General features: G+C 39.6%; 1 protein-coding gene across 1 annotated transcript in view; it reads left to right on the plus strand.

Moving 5' to 3' along the window:
- The first annotated feature begins 560 nt into the window (after window positions 1–560).
- Window positions 561–14,443, plus strand: part of LOC112532543 — a 194,874-nt gene continuing 180,991 nt past the window's right edge. Inside the window, exons 1-2 of the mRNA XM_040701943.1 lie at window positions 561–831; window positions 2,099–2,478. Coding sequence (XP_040557877.1) covers window positions 561–831; window positions 2,099–2,478 — 651 coding nt within the window. The remainder of the gene's footprint in view (window positions 832–2,098; window positions 2,479–14,443) is intronic.

The following is a 14,443-nucleotide window of genomic DNA, read 5'->3' on the forward strand; positions in this document are numbered from 1 at the left end:
TCCAGAGATGGGGCATCCACAGCTTTCCTGTGCAACCTGTTCCAACACCTCACCACCCTCTGAGTAAAAATTTTCTTCCTAACATCTAACCTGAATCTACTCAATTGACTTTTTTTTTTTTTTTTTTTTTTTTTTTTTTTTTTTTTTTAGTTTAAAGCCATTCTCCCATGTCCTGTCACTATCAGACTGTGCAAAAAGTCAGTCTCTCCTGCATATAAGCTCCCTCTGCGTACTGGAAGGCCACAATGAGGTCTCCTCTGAGCCTTCTGTTCTCCAAGCTAAACAAGCCAAAGTCCTTCAACCTATCTTCATAGAAGTGGTACTTCAGATAATTGATCATCTTGGTGTCCTTTCTCTAGACATGCTCTACATCCCTGCTGTACTGGAGGCCTCAGGCTTGGACACATTACTCCAGCTGGGGCCTCATGAGGGCACAGTAGAAGGGGACAATCATTTCCATGTCCTTGCTGGCAACTTCTCTTTTGATGCAGCCCAGGATAATGTTGGCCTTCTGGACTGCAAGAGCACATTGCTGGCTCATGTCCAGCTTTTCATCCACCATGATACTCAAGTGCTTCTTGGCAGCTGTTCTCAATGAGTTCTTCTCCCAGTCTGTACTTATATCTGGAATTACTCTGACCCAAGTGCAACACCTTGTGCTTGGCCTTCTTAAACCCTGTCAGATTCTCATGGGCCCACTTACCAATCATGTCCAGGTCCCTCTGGATGGCATACCTCCCTTGTATTGCATCAACTGCACCACTCAGCATGATGTTATCAGCAAACTCGCTGAAAGTACATTCAATCCCACTGTCTATGTAGTTGATAAAGGTATCAAGATGGACTCCTGTGGGACACCACTCATGACCAGCCTCCACCTGGACACTGAGCCACTGACAACAATCTTCCAGCTACAACCATCCTACCAATTCTTTATTCACCTCACAGTCAGCCTTCAAATCCATATCTTTCTAATTTAGAGATAAGGGTGTGATGTGCGACTGTGTTAAAGGCCTTTTGCAAGTCCAGGTAGATTATATTAGTTGCCCTTCCTTTGTCGACTAATGTCATCTCTCCTGTCTCTTGTCCTCAATATCTGCCATCCCTATATATTTCAAACACTGTTGCAGTAAATTACATGTAATTCTGAATAGGTGTTGAGACAGCTTTCTCACTGTGAAGCTCTTGTTCTAATCTACGTAATGGGAGATTTCCCTAACTGCTATGGTTCCTTAAAAGTTTGAAGCTTTTTCCTCCTTCATCTTTTCTGATAACACAATCATGTGCATTGAACATGTTCTGAACAGTGTGGTAAAACATGGTGCCACTTCTCATAAAGCATTAATGTTTCTAAAGGTCTACACAATATTTATATTACAAAAATTATCACTGTTACAAAGGTAACTACTGTAACATTCAAGACATGCTTTGCATAGAACGGGGTTAGCAACATATTTCTCAAACTGTGTGCTAACATTTTGTTGCTGTCGCTAAAATGTCAACCACTGATTCAGTCTAATATTATTTGAGAGTCAATTACTGTGGATCAATATTGGCTTTTTAACAATAACCTTTGTAACATGTTGAGCAACACTGGAAATATATCTTACTCCACATGCCTAGAACCAATTGACAGCAGTGGTACTGCTAATATAGACAGATGGAAAAAGAAGAAACAATTTAAGAAACAATTTCCAAGAAACTTTAAGAACTGAATTTTGTACTGGAGGAGCAAACAAAATATATTATTACATTAACTAGAATTTGAGAAATTCTCAAACTCTTGCTCAGTATTTTCTGTACGTATGTTTACTCACAGAAATATTCTGATTTCTGAACTGGAAAACGCTCTTTCATTTCACATAGTTTATGAAATTTGAAATTTGTTTTTCTAGCAATTCCTCCTTGAAGCAACTCTATTCAGTGTGGAATATGAATAGTTGTTCCCCATTCTATTATTTTAATCTGTGATTTTGGGCGCAGTCTGTATGTTACCAACCTTTGATCGCCGATCTCAGCTGCCTCGGAGCCGTCCCGGACGGATCAGCAGCGACCGACCGCGTGGTTCAAAGTGATCTCTAACGGTTCCCTCACTCAGGGAACCCTCGTGCCAACAAAGCAGCCCGGCAGCCCTCGCGAGAGCGGCTGATGCAGCGCGTGGGCGTTGTCTGGGCAACGGCGGGAGATTTAAACGGGCTCCAAACCCGGACGAAGTCCTTTGATCGCCGGTCTCAGCTGCCTCGGAGCCGTCCCGGACGGATCAGTAGCGACCGACCGCGTGGTTCAAAGAAATCTCGAACGGTTCCTTCACTCAGGGAACCCTCGTGCCAACAAAGCATCCCGGCAGCTCTCGCAAGAGCGGCTGACGCAGCGCGTGGGCGTTGCCTGGGCAACGGTGCTGCATTCATGCCCCGTGCCTCGAGGAGACAGAAAGGAGGGGTCGGGTCTGTGAACCACGTGGCTTCCTGCACAGTGCTGGTAAGTGTTCTGCTTAGCTTAGCCATGGCTGCGCCCTGGCGGAAGGCTGCTGCGAGAAATAATGAGGTGACCCAGACAGAGGTCCCATGCACTCATAAAAGGAAGGCGGCAGCCAAGAAGACTGTGGAGACCCAGACTGAGGTCCCACTCATGTACGTAAGAAAGGCTGTTGCCAAGAAAAATGAGGATACTCAGACTGAGATCCCAAAACAAGATGCTGGTGTGCATCTCAGGCTGTAGTGAGTGCCAGAGACTGGCGCTACAGGCCTTTGCAGCACTAGGTGAGGGAAGCAGCAATTGTGTATGATGTGACCAGGTAAACTACTTACTCAGCCTTGTGATTGGCCTGAAGGATGAGGTGGAGAGGCTGAGGAGCATAAAGGAGTGTGAGAGGGAGATTGATTGCTGGTACCAAACCTTATCAGCCCCTAGATCTAGGCAGCCAGACGTGGCTCTGCACAGAGTAAGTCACCCCCTGCCGCCTTGCAATCAGGTGACAGGGAACCAGCATGCAGACAGTGTTCCTGCTGTAGTGAATCCTCTATCCTCTCCTCCCCCCAGGAACAACAACGAAGAATAGGGGGATGTAGGGCAGTGGCATAAAGCCCCTGTTCAGAGATTCAGGCACGCCCTCCCTGTCCCCAACCCCCCAGCTGCCCCTGCAAAACAGGTACAGTGCTCTGCAGGGACAACTGGACAATGGTGGTGCTCCCAAAGTCTGACCAGTCCTCGCCCAGCATTAAAACTTCATCAACTAGGAAAAAATGACAGGTCGTTGTTGGTGGTGACTCTCTGCTGAAGGGAACAGAAGGGCCAGTATGTAGACCAGACCCTCTACACAGGGAGGTCTGCTGCCTCCCAAGAGCCCGGGTTAAGGATGTGAGGAAGAAACTCCCTTCCCTGGTCCGGCCCACTGATTACTATCCCCTGTTGTTGTTTCAGGTTGGTAGTGATGATTTGGGCAGAACTTCCCTAAGGACTCTGAAAAAGGATTTCAGAGCCTTGGGGAGACAGGTAAAGGGTTTGGGAGCACAGTTTGTGTTCTCCTCTATCTCCAGCTATAGGAAATAGCCAACGGGAGTTGGGTAGGTTCATTCACAGAACTTTAAACTAGGTATGAAGGGGGGTGGGGGTGTAACTGGGGTTACTAATATCGAGCCTGAGCGTAATGTCCCTGTGCTTGAAGAAGAGGGATGTGCTTGTAAGACCCCATGGTCTTGTGCCTTGGTGAAAAAGGAGGATTACTTAAGCCTTTGTAGGAAGAACACAAGGGCAGGTATGAGGTTGGTGGCTGTGGAAACACCTTAGCATGGTGATGAGGGTATTAGGGTTACTGCCACTTGCAAGGAGATCAAGCTCAGGTGCCTTTACACCAATGCACGCAGCATGAGTAATAAACAAGAGGAGCTGGAGGCCATTGTTTGTTTGGAAAGTTATGACATAGTTGCCATCACAGAAACGTGGTGGAATGACTCCCACAGCTGTAGTGCAGTGATGGAGGGCTACTGGCTTTTCAAAAGAGACAGGCTGGGTAGGAAAGGCAGTGGTGTAGCTCTCTATATTAAAAGACTATGAATGTGTGGAAATTAATGAGGGTGATGATAGGGTTGAGAGCATATGGATCAGAATAAAAGCAAAGGCCAACAAGACTGACATTATTGTGGGAGTCTGCTACAGGCCACCCACCCAGGATGAAGAGGTGTATGAGAGGCTTTATAAACAGTTGGGTGAGGTCTCTAGGTCACTCCCCCTTGTTCTAGTGGGGGACTTCAACTTCCCAGACATCTGGAATTATGATACAGCTGACAGGGAACAGTCCCGGAGGTTCCTAGGAGTGTGTAGGAGATAACTCCCTCGCCTGACACAGCTGGTGAGGGAGCCAACAAGGGGAAGCAATATCCTGGACCTGCTGTTTGTCAACAGAGAAGGTCTTGTGGGGGATGTAAAGGTTGGAGGCCGTCTGGGGCAAAGTGATCATGAGATACTAGATTTCTCTATCTCTGCTGAACCATGGAGGTTGGATGTTAGGAAACACTTCTTTACAGAAAGGGTGGTTAAGCACTGGAATAGGCTCCCCAGGGAGGTGGTTGAGTCACCATCCCTGGATGTGTTTAAGAGCCGTTTGGATGTGGTGCTCGGAGATATGATTTAGCAGAGGGTTGTTAGTTAGGGTACTATGGTTAGGCTGCGGTTGGACTTGATGATCTTTGAGGTCCTTTCCAACCTGAGTATTTCTATGATTCTATGAACAGCCAGTTCTGGAAATAAAGTCCTTATGTCAGCTCCCAGGCATGTCGGTAGCATTGCAATGTGGGAAAAGAAATACAAAATTCTCCAAGTCTTAGAGAGGACTTCGCGGAGGCTTAAACCAACATTTTTTTTTTCCTCTGCTTTCTGGCTTTTCAAAAAGCTTTTATGGATCTATTAATTTTGTTATTTATACGGTGAAAGTTCTAATGTTAATGAATAGGCTGGAAAAGTGTACTGGTCTTTCCTATTTTTCATGCCCATCTGCAATTATCCATGGTTAGCTATGGAAGATATTTGAAACAGAAATTGAAGATAAATGAGAAATGTCATGAGAACCTCTTACCTGTTGAATTATCTAATTGTGGAATTAGAATCATAGAATGGCCTGGGTTGAAAAGGACCACAACGACCATCTAGTTTCAATCCCCCTGCTATCTGCAGGGTCACCAGCCACTAGACCAGGCTGCCCAGAGCTACATCCAGCCTGGCCTTGAATGCCTCCAGTGACGGGGCATCCACAACTTCCTTGGGCAACCTGTTCCAGTGCGTCACCACCCTCTGCGTGGAAAAACTTTCTCCTAATATCTAACCTAAACCTCCCCGTCTCAGTTTAAAACCATTCCCCTTGTCCTATCACTATCCACCCTTGTAAACAGCCATTCCCCTTCCTGTTTATATGCTCCCTTCTCAAGTACTGGAAATTAAAAGTTGTCAGTGTTAAAACACTTCGGTTTATAAGTATTCCACATCATACTGTCCAAGGCAAGGTTGAAATTATTGAATACTCAGAGCCTTGTCCTTTAATACAGATCTAACATTATTATTATAGAAACAGTAATACAAATCCATAATCCCTTTTTTTTTTTTTTTTTTGGCAATTATTATACCCCAGAGAGGATGCTCATTACAATTTTTCTGATACTTTTTAAATCAAGTATCGCTCTGTTTCTATCATTTCCTCTCTGTTTCTATCATCTCCTATGGCTTTTAAAATGAATGCTACAAAAACTATGCTATTGTATTTGTCTTAAATGACTCAAAAATAATAAAAGTGGTTCAATATATCTTTCAAGCTGTAGCTGAGCATCCCTATAATACCCAATATATGTTAAAGAAAATCTGAAATGAGGACTAGGCTGATAGCAACGGTGGCAGCAAGATATCATCAGGAGCAAAGAGGATGAGACATGAATAGTATGTCAGCCATCATGCATATGCAGTAGAAAAACCTCCGAATCTTTCTTCTTGGTTTTCCTATCATTCATCATTAGAATAAAATACTACCCTCTAACTCTGAAGTGTCTCCATGAATTAGGATGCAGTGGTCAGTAAGTGTCTGTATGTAATCTCTTATCTTCACATGAAGTTTAACAGAGCTTGCAAGGTGGTAACTTCTCACCAGCTTCTACTGCAGCTGCCGATGATACCTGTGCAGGCTGAGGGCTGAGTTGCTGCTTGAACAGAGGAGCTGTGTCAGTATATCACTTGGAAACAACTCTGTCTTCCACTGAAATGGCGTAGGAAATACAAAAGGCAAAACCAGACAATCCAGTAAATGGAGGAACATAGGAAAGGTCTTTCATACAGACTTTGTGGTGGGCTGAGGCAAACTTGGGTGAGTTATCCACAGTCTACCACTCACGTTAGTCTTATTTCCAAGAAGGAGGTGTGAAAGACTTTCATTCTTATGTGAACAAAGTTAACTAGTCTTTTTACTGAGTAAAATGATCTTTAATTACCAGTATAGCTTTAAAATTGTCTTATTTGCCAAAGAACTACCTAAGAACTACCAGCAAGTCAAGGATAATGTGATGTCTCCTCATTCCACCAGATTAAAAGGTATTAAAAAAAAAAAAAAAAAAAAAAAAAAAAAAAAAAAGACAAAGATTTCTGTTCAACTCCATAGTCTGGCTTCTAGGATGATTTAAACATCCTTTCAGGTTCCCAGTAATGATTACAGCATGAGTGCCACAAAAGCCAGGGCTATCCAATACTGTATCTATCACATTCTGCATACTTGAAGACCAGAAAGGCTGAACCTTTCCACCATCTGCAGAGGAATACACCTTTTTATTCCCTGAGGACTTCAAAGTACAAGATCTCTTACATATCTTGGTCTTAAATCATGCAGACCACGCTTCATCAAGCACTCTGGTGAAGAGGAAACCTTTAACTGGGTGACAAGACAGTGTATGCTTTGTCACACTGAAGGAAGCTTGGCTATTGCAGGGTAACTGATAACAGTGTGAAGCTAGAGAATATTGTCTTGATAAAAGTCAATATTAAATAATTGAAATGTACAAAGAGATAATTCTCTCACTATCTTTAGACAGCTGAAGTTTCACAAATGATTTCACTGACACAAAAGAAGCCAAAATTGGGCCTAGCTTCTCCTCCGTCATAAGTAAGCTCTCTAAGAAAATAAAGTTAGAAATTTTATGAAAAAGTCCAAAATTATCAGCACTTGCATTCTAATACTAATTTGTCATTTAATTTTATCCACATATGATCATTTTGTAATGTACTAGTGATGGGGATGGTTGTATTTCAGAACTTCCAATCTGAGGCATATGGACTCAGCTAAGGTGACATTTAATTCAAGCATCATGCATTACTTAGACTACTCAGACAATGCAAAAGTACTCTATGTGGAAAAAAAAAAGTGAAGAGCAATCCTTTCGCTATCAGCTAGTTCCCTAAACTGAACTCAGCTTTTAAGGAGACTAGATCTACATCCCGGAGATTCCTTTAACCTTTAAAAAATACAATAAAGATGAGAAAATGACTTAAAGCTAGTCCTACTTAAAGCTGTTGTTTGCTACAAGGTTCTAGTTCTCTGTAAGAATTAATCTAATTAACAGTTTGATTTCCTCCTTTCCCTCCTCCCCCAGGAAAGTCTCCATTAGGAAAAAGAGTTCACCTAGATTATGTCTCTGCTATTTTTTTTTTTTAATTAATTTTGTGCTTCAAGAAGACAATAGAAAAATTTGAAATAGAAAATTGATGTTTGTTGCCAGAGAATTCTTAGATGAGCTTAGTCAAATCATTTAACTTCCCTCCAGAAGACACTAGAGACAGAGATATCTCCATTACTTGAAATTTAAGCTTCAGTCAAAAGACACTGGTCTTAACATGTTGTGCTGAGTTGGTATAGTGCTTAGATCAAGTGGAGCTCAGTGACTACTGAGGTGCAAGTGCATGTGAGGAACTGATCTACTTCTTACTCATTGGCTTCATGCTTCTTTACTTAATTGCTGATTAGATGGAGGAATACCCCTGTTAAAAAAATATTTTCATAAAACAAGTTGTAAACCATAGTGGGATCTTCTCTGTTGTTTTCATAGAAAAACTGTAAACTATAAAGAAAGTTGAGACAAGTGACGTGTCTCTAATATGATCTGTTCCCACGAGATATATTTAGAGCAGATTTCTCTGACATCTGAGTCACTTCATTTCCCTGTCATTTTCACTATGACAGGAGGAAGATGCTTTCTGCTGGCATAGTAGAAAGGGGTGATACCATTTCTAAGAGGCATTCTCAAAACAACAGTAGTTGGTCACCTTTGTGCTGTGATTCAACCTCTTTCCCAAATGTATTTTGTTTCAGAACAAAGATGTAAATGATGTTCTATCTCTTAAGTCAGTGTTTCTTCATACAAAACAGAGTATAAACTTTCTCTGGCCATTGGTAGAATTATCTTGGGAATTTCCAAAGGCAGCTTATGAAGAAGAAATTGTGTGAATATTTTGTGGGGTTTTTTTTAATTGCACTTAATCAGAAGCTTTATTCATCAAGGTTTGCATTTTCTGTAGTTCCCTTGGGCAGACAGGTGTTTCTAGGGATACTAATGTAAGTCAGACTGCATCTTCTGCATCAGGTTTTCATAAATTAGTTTTTCCCTCTGAGTTGAAAGTGCTTTTTCTTTATTATAGAAGCATGAAAAGACTTCAAACCTACCATGGCAGATAATAGGGTCATTGTTTTTTCCTCAGAATGAAGCATTAAGAGATCTGAACTTCAGCCACATCTTGCCTCACGCATCCTAGCTGTAACTTGATTCATAAGTTATTTCTCTAATAAAACTCAGCTTGCCAATCAAAATATAATAAGTTTTGTCAAACTGAGAAAGAGGGAATGCAGGTGTATCTGAGCTCTTCAGAAGTTATGTTCATAGATCTCATTATTTTCCTCTTTGGTTCTTATTCTGTAAAACGAAGGTAATACACATTGATTATGGAATGCAGTAAACATCTAAATTTGAAGAAGCTGTGGAGTACTAGGTCTGATTACTAATTTACACATTTTAAAGTTTTAATGTGAATGTGGAGTTCCCTGCAGAATGTTGAAGCAAATGCAGTTATTTAACACTCATCTGCTATCTTTCTATGTAGCTACTAACAGCTTATCCAATGAAGTTTACTTGCTAATAAGCATCAAGATATTTGTATTTAAATTTCAAGATGAGCTTTTACTATTAAATGAGAAAATTATTTGTAATGCCTCATTTAATGGAAATGAATCAGTCAGTCAGATGCATTCAGGATAATAAGAGCACAGCAATTACAGAAGCTGTACTGGAATGTGGTTTTTTACAACTTAATCTGAACATTACTTCCTCAGCATAGATTTCCAATTACATTGCATTGTTGTTGATACATTACATGTGTGCAAACTTTATTTTAGTTAATTCTTGTCAATTAAACTTAGCAGCTGGCAGAATTTCCAATTTTGATATGCAAGGAACAGTATTGTTGCCAATACTTTCTTCAAGCTTTGATGGAAGTTTGATCTTATACTGGCATGTCCTGACTTGTTTAAGATTTCAACTTTATGAGGCTTAAAGAAGACTTGAAGTTGTGATGGAAATGTGACCTTGTTGATCATAAAAAGAAGGACTGGTGCTCAGTGGACAGGGTTTTATACTATTTCTTTAATAGAACCGGGTACGTGTAACATAACAGATTTGCAAAATTTTACCTGATAGGTTGTTGGTTTTTTTACCTTGTTTGCTTCTACTACTAGATTTGATTGAAATAGTGATGCATTTTCAATGTGGAAAAATTCTACTAATTGTATTGTTGCAGTGGTTGTCCGTCAGTGACTGTCAAACTTTACAGGTAATGAGACATTAAACACATCAAACTGGGAAGAAAGTAGTGTGAAAACTGTTATGGAATCAGTGGTGTTCTCCACAGAAACACATGCTAGAGTAGTCTTAAGATCCATTCAGACACTCATAATTGCAGCTTACAAATGCAGAATACCACTGCTCATTTGTATTACTCCTGAGTGTGTTAGACTTTGTTTAATCTTAGAAAGTTATGACTCAACACAGTAATTTTGGCTTTGCTTTGCTTTGTCATTTAATTAATGAGATTATGAGATGTGAGGCTTTGCTGATAGAGGACATGCAACCACTTTTCAGAATGCTAAAGACCAGATTTTGCTGACATTTTTTTGGACAAACAGCGAATGAAGTCACGATCCCAATAGAAACTGTCTGCAAAGTCCAGGCTAACTTCTGTAGATATTTTTAGCTCTAGAGAAAAATAAAAATAAACACAAATAACATTTTTTACATGTTTGTAGAATGGATGTAACACTTAGTTTAATAGGCATTTGACAGTAACACCTTTCAAAAATCCTTTTGTTGCAAATATATATATATATATATATATATATTTGAAATACCAACACAGGAGGTACTTCCTTTTGGATAAGGGAAATGTTAGGAAGGTGATCCAAAAGGATTTTTCTGCTTTATTTTAAAGTGCTTTCTTTTGATTCACTACATTTTTTCTTTGCATTCAGTGTAAACTGAATATCTCTGTGAGGTTTGCAATGTGCCAATAATTAAGTGCCAATAATTAAGACTGGCTACTGTAGTAATCGTTTTCTGTGCTTGGAAGAGCCTTGTAAGAACACAAAGTTGATACTCTAAGGACAAATACAGCATTGTTTTTCCCAGAGTTCTTTTTTAAGAAATCAGAAACAAAAAAATCACAGTACTATTTCAGCACTCAGATTCTGTTATAAGACTTCCCTTCTATAGCAGAAATGCTAAGTCACGGCTTGAACCAGTGATTGAGCACATGGTGGGAAGGCAGGGCCAATGCAGGGGAGCTCAGGTGCATACAGTGCACCTGAATGACTGGAAGGGCTGGAACCAAGATCCCTTCCCAGACCTCATTTAAGGGTTGGCAGTGGAGGTGAGGGTTTCTTGCTGGAGATCACTGTCTTCCTGAGATCTTCTGAAGGTAAGCAGGTTCTTTCCTTTATTTCTGTGCTTATGGCTGTTGCATTTGAGTAGGTCCTCTCTTGCTGTAGCCTAGGACTTAGCTACTCTGCTCAGTCATCACTGTACTTTCTCTTGTGATACAGTGTTACACCTTCCTCATCACAAAAATTAGTTAGTGTTGCACTCCGGGTAACAGTTAAGAGTTTCTGTGGTGCAGTCTACATAAATTCTTAGCGTGTGGTGAAACATCCTGTATACCGAAAGTAAAAAAATTACCTGTATTTTCCTTTTCTCTTCTAATACTATGAACCACACTCGGTATTCTCCACAATGCATGACTTCCTGATGTACTCTCTTAGTTGGTGTTTCCTCTTGTGTTTTCATCATACTGAGTTACTTTCAGATATTCATACTAACACTGTATACTTACCATAGTTAAGTTGCCTTACACTAGATTTATGCTATGGTATTGATTTTGCTCGTTTTGGTAATTCCTGAAAACCTAATGTTTTCCTCACTTTAGAATGATTTTTTTTTTCTTTTGACTACAGATTTCCACTAAAAATTAACCAAATTAGTGTCTATATTTTTTTTAAAAAAAGTAGACTAAGTATTATATGAGAGCTTCTCCAGGAAAATAATGCCTCTGTTTTAAGTTTGCTCTGGATGTCTAATAATATGGTGTCTGACATTGAAACATGTATGAAGCAAAGGTGTGGAATTGAATTCCCTCATGCAGAAAAATGGTACCAAATGACTTTCACTGATGCTTGCTGAACGTTTATGGAGACCAAGTACTAGATGAGAGCACAATGAGGCTGTAGGTGGTGCACTTCAGCAGTGGCAACACAAATTCCACTGACAGCGACTGCATGCCGTACTTGTGAAAAAAATATATAGGCTTCTGTTCCACACTGATGAAGATGTGGAGCTAATGGTAATGACTATGTGGAAAAAAAAAGTTTTGTTACTGAGAGTTTACCAAATAGCGTTATACTGTTCTTCGTAGCTGTTGTCATTTTCTTGTAATTAAATAGGAGGCATTACTTTTGGAGCAATTTCTAAAATGGCTAGACAATTATTTGCAAGGAAAGTTGGCTTGCAGGTATTTCTTTGTTTTTAAGAATAGTTGGTCTGAAATTATTTCTTATGTATACAAGATATTTTTTACTAACATTTTAGCTGCAAAATGCAATGGCTAGTGCTCATTTTCAGCTGAAAATTGCTCTTAACTGAAAGTAATTTCAGAAATAAATTATTAGTTTCTGGAGTTGTTTCTTATAAGCTTTTTAATGAAAATCAAAGACAGGCATCTTTCTTTGAAGATTCTTACTTAGGCAAGAATGCGGTTTTGATGTACAAGTTTTACCAGCAACACTTTAAGTGTAATTTTAATGATTACCATGTTGATAAACTCAATTTTTGAGAGTAAAACATGAAGTCTTTTCAGTTTAAAGGGTGAATATGCTCTTTCAGAAAGATCAAAAGGCTACATGCAATCTTTGAAGGCAAATTTCTTCCCTTGTGTACTTTTCTTGTACTGGAGCACTACTTTCCTGTGTATGGGAACTGTTGGGTCATGGGCTGAAACAGGAATTGAGCAATTGAGCGTCTAGTAAAGAGGCATAGCAAGCCCTAGGAGTACATGTGCGAGAGATTCATCTGTGCAACCTCCCTAACCCCATTTAAGGGCTGGTAGCCAAGGGGGAAACATCTATATTCAGAGCTTGTTTCTTTCTGGGAGTTTTCAGCAAGCCTTTGCCTTTTCAACAAGGTAAGCCACTCTTTTCTTAACACTAGCTTATGACAATTATCTTTCATGGGTTATACTAAAACTGGTTGGAGGCAATTTCATACCTCTCCGTGCCTAGTACAACCAGTAATAAATTTTCCAAAGAAGAATTTCCCTAATACTTTAAGGAATCAGGTGAAAATGGTATGAAACAATATTTGTCTCGCCTTCAAAACTCAAACTGCCTCCGAATTCAAGCAGGAAGTTCATAACTTGTTCTTACATATCTGTAAAACCATGCCATAATCTGAGGTGTAACACTAATAAACAAAAGGTGCTCTTGAGTGAAACTTTTTCTGTATTTGCTAAAAAGAGAAAAATACATGCGAGTTAGATGAACAGTAAGGGGAGGTGGGGGGGGAACAGCACATGCAACTTCCATATACAGCTAATTAATGTTGTATGTTGACTGCATGTTATTCACTTTATCTGGGATGAGCTATAAATTTGAATCTGAGCCATAAAGTATAATACTGGCTGTAATACCATAATCCTAGCTCACTTCTCCATTCATCTTTACAGCACATCACTGTTATTCTCTTGGATTGTAGTGCATTTTAATCACTAGTTTTGAGTTTTTTCCTCTTTTAAGAATTTCTGTACCCCTTAAAGAGTACCAATACGAGTACGTGTGGCTTAGGCACCGTAAAATACTACTACTATTCTTCTAACAATAAAGCATTAAGCCTAGATAGAATTTCAGAAAAGAGAACTATCTGAATGAAGAGCTTTGTCAGCCTGTATGTCTTCTGGTTTCTGTAAGCTGTTAGATGTTATTCCAAGCCCCTTTCCCTGCAGGATACAAGGTTAAGAAGGATTACTCAATCATCAAAACCCCACTAGCTCAGCTTATGAAACAGAATTCTCCAATTCTCTGGGGAAGTAGATAGGTGTCTTCTGGGATTCTTCAGGCCCAATATTTGTTGCTCTTGATAGTTCTGTTGGCAAAACTGCTTTCAAAGGTGATCTCTGTAACTGAAAAGTACTGCAGTAGAAATATGAACTGTTACCTGATGCTGATTTCTTCAAGAATCAGAAGTGATGGTTGGATTAATTTCTGACTGAAATATAATTCCACAAATCTCTTGTATATGAATGTTTGTACCACCAAGTCTTTTTCCCTGTTAAGCAACAGCATGATAGGCTCTACTTTGCATAAGAAGTAATCTTGTTCCATGATTTGGTTGAAACTCTAGATTTGTTTCTTCATTTGTAACACTGAAATAATTATGCTTATTCATCAAATCTATTTTGATCCATAAATATTAGTAGTTAATTGTGGTCAACTTTCAGAGTGATGTTTTGCAAAAGAGGAAAAAAATCATTATTTTTAAGATTGCTAATTTCACAGTGGTTGATTTAGTGCAATTTATGATAATTTCAACTTCTGACTGCATTATTGAATAAAATGTTAGATCTGCAACAACTAACATTATTCTTAGGAGGGACAGTCTGCATTCTCTTAGGATTTAATAGCTATGTACTCTGTCAAGGGTAATATGCTGTGCTTTCTGATAAAGTTATGATTACTTTTGTCAGGCCTGAAACCACTCCTATTATATGAAACAAATCAGTTGGAAGCTTCTAACTATCTTATGGTTTGAGACTCCAAGGTACTGGAACATGCATGGGCCAGTGATAAACAAAACCTGCTTTGATTGAGATATATATGTGTAGATATATA

Source organism: Gallus gallus, chromosome 5 (genome assembly GCF_016699485.2).
Source record: "Gallus gallus isolate bGalGal1 chromosome 5, bGalGal1.mat.broiler.GRCg7b, whole genome shotgun sequence".
Taxonomy (NCBI): domain Eukaryota; kingdom Metazoa; phylum Chordata; class Aves; order Galliformes; family Phasianidae; genus Gallus; species Gallus gallus.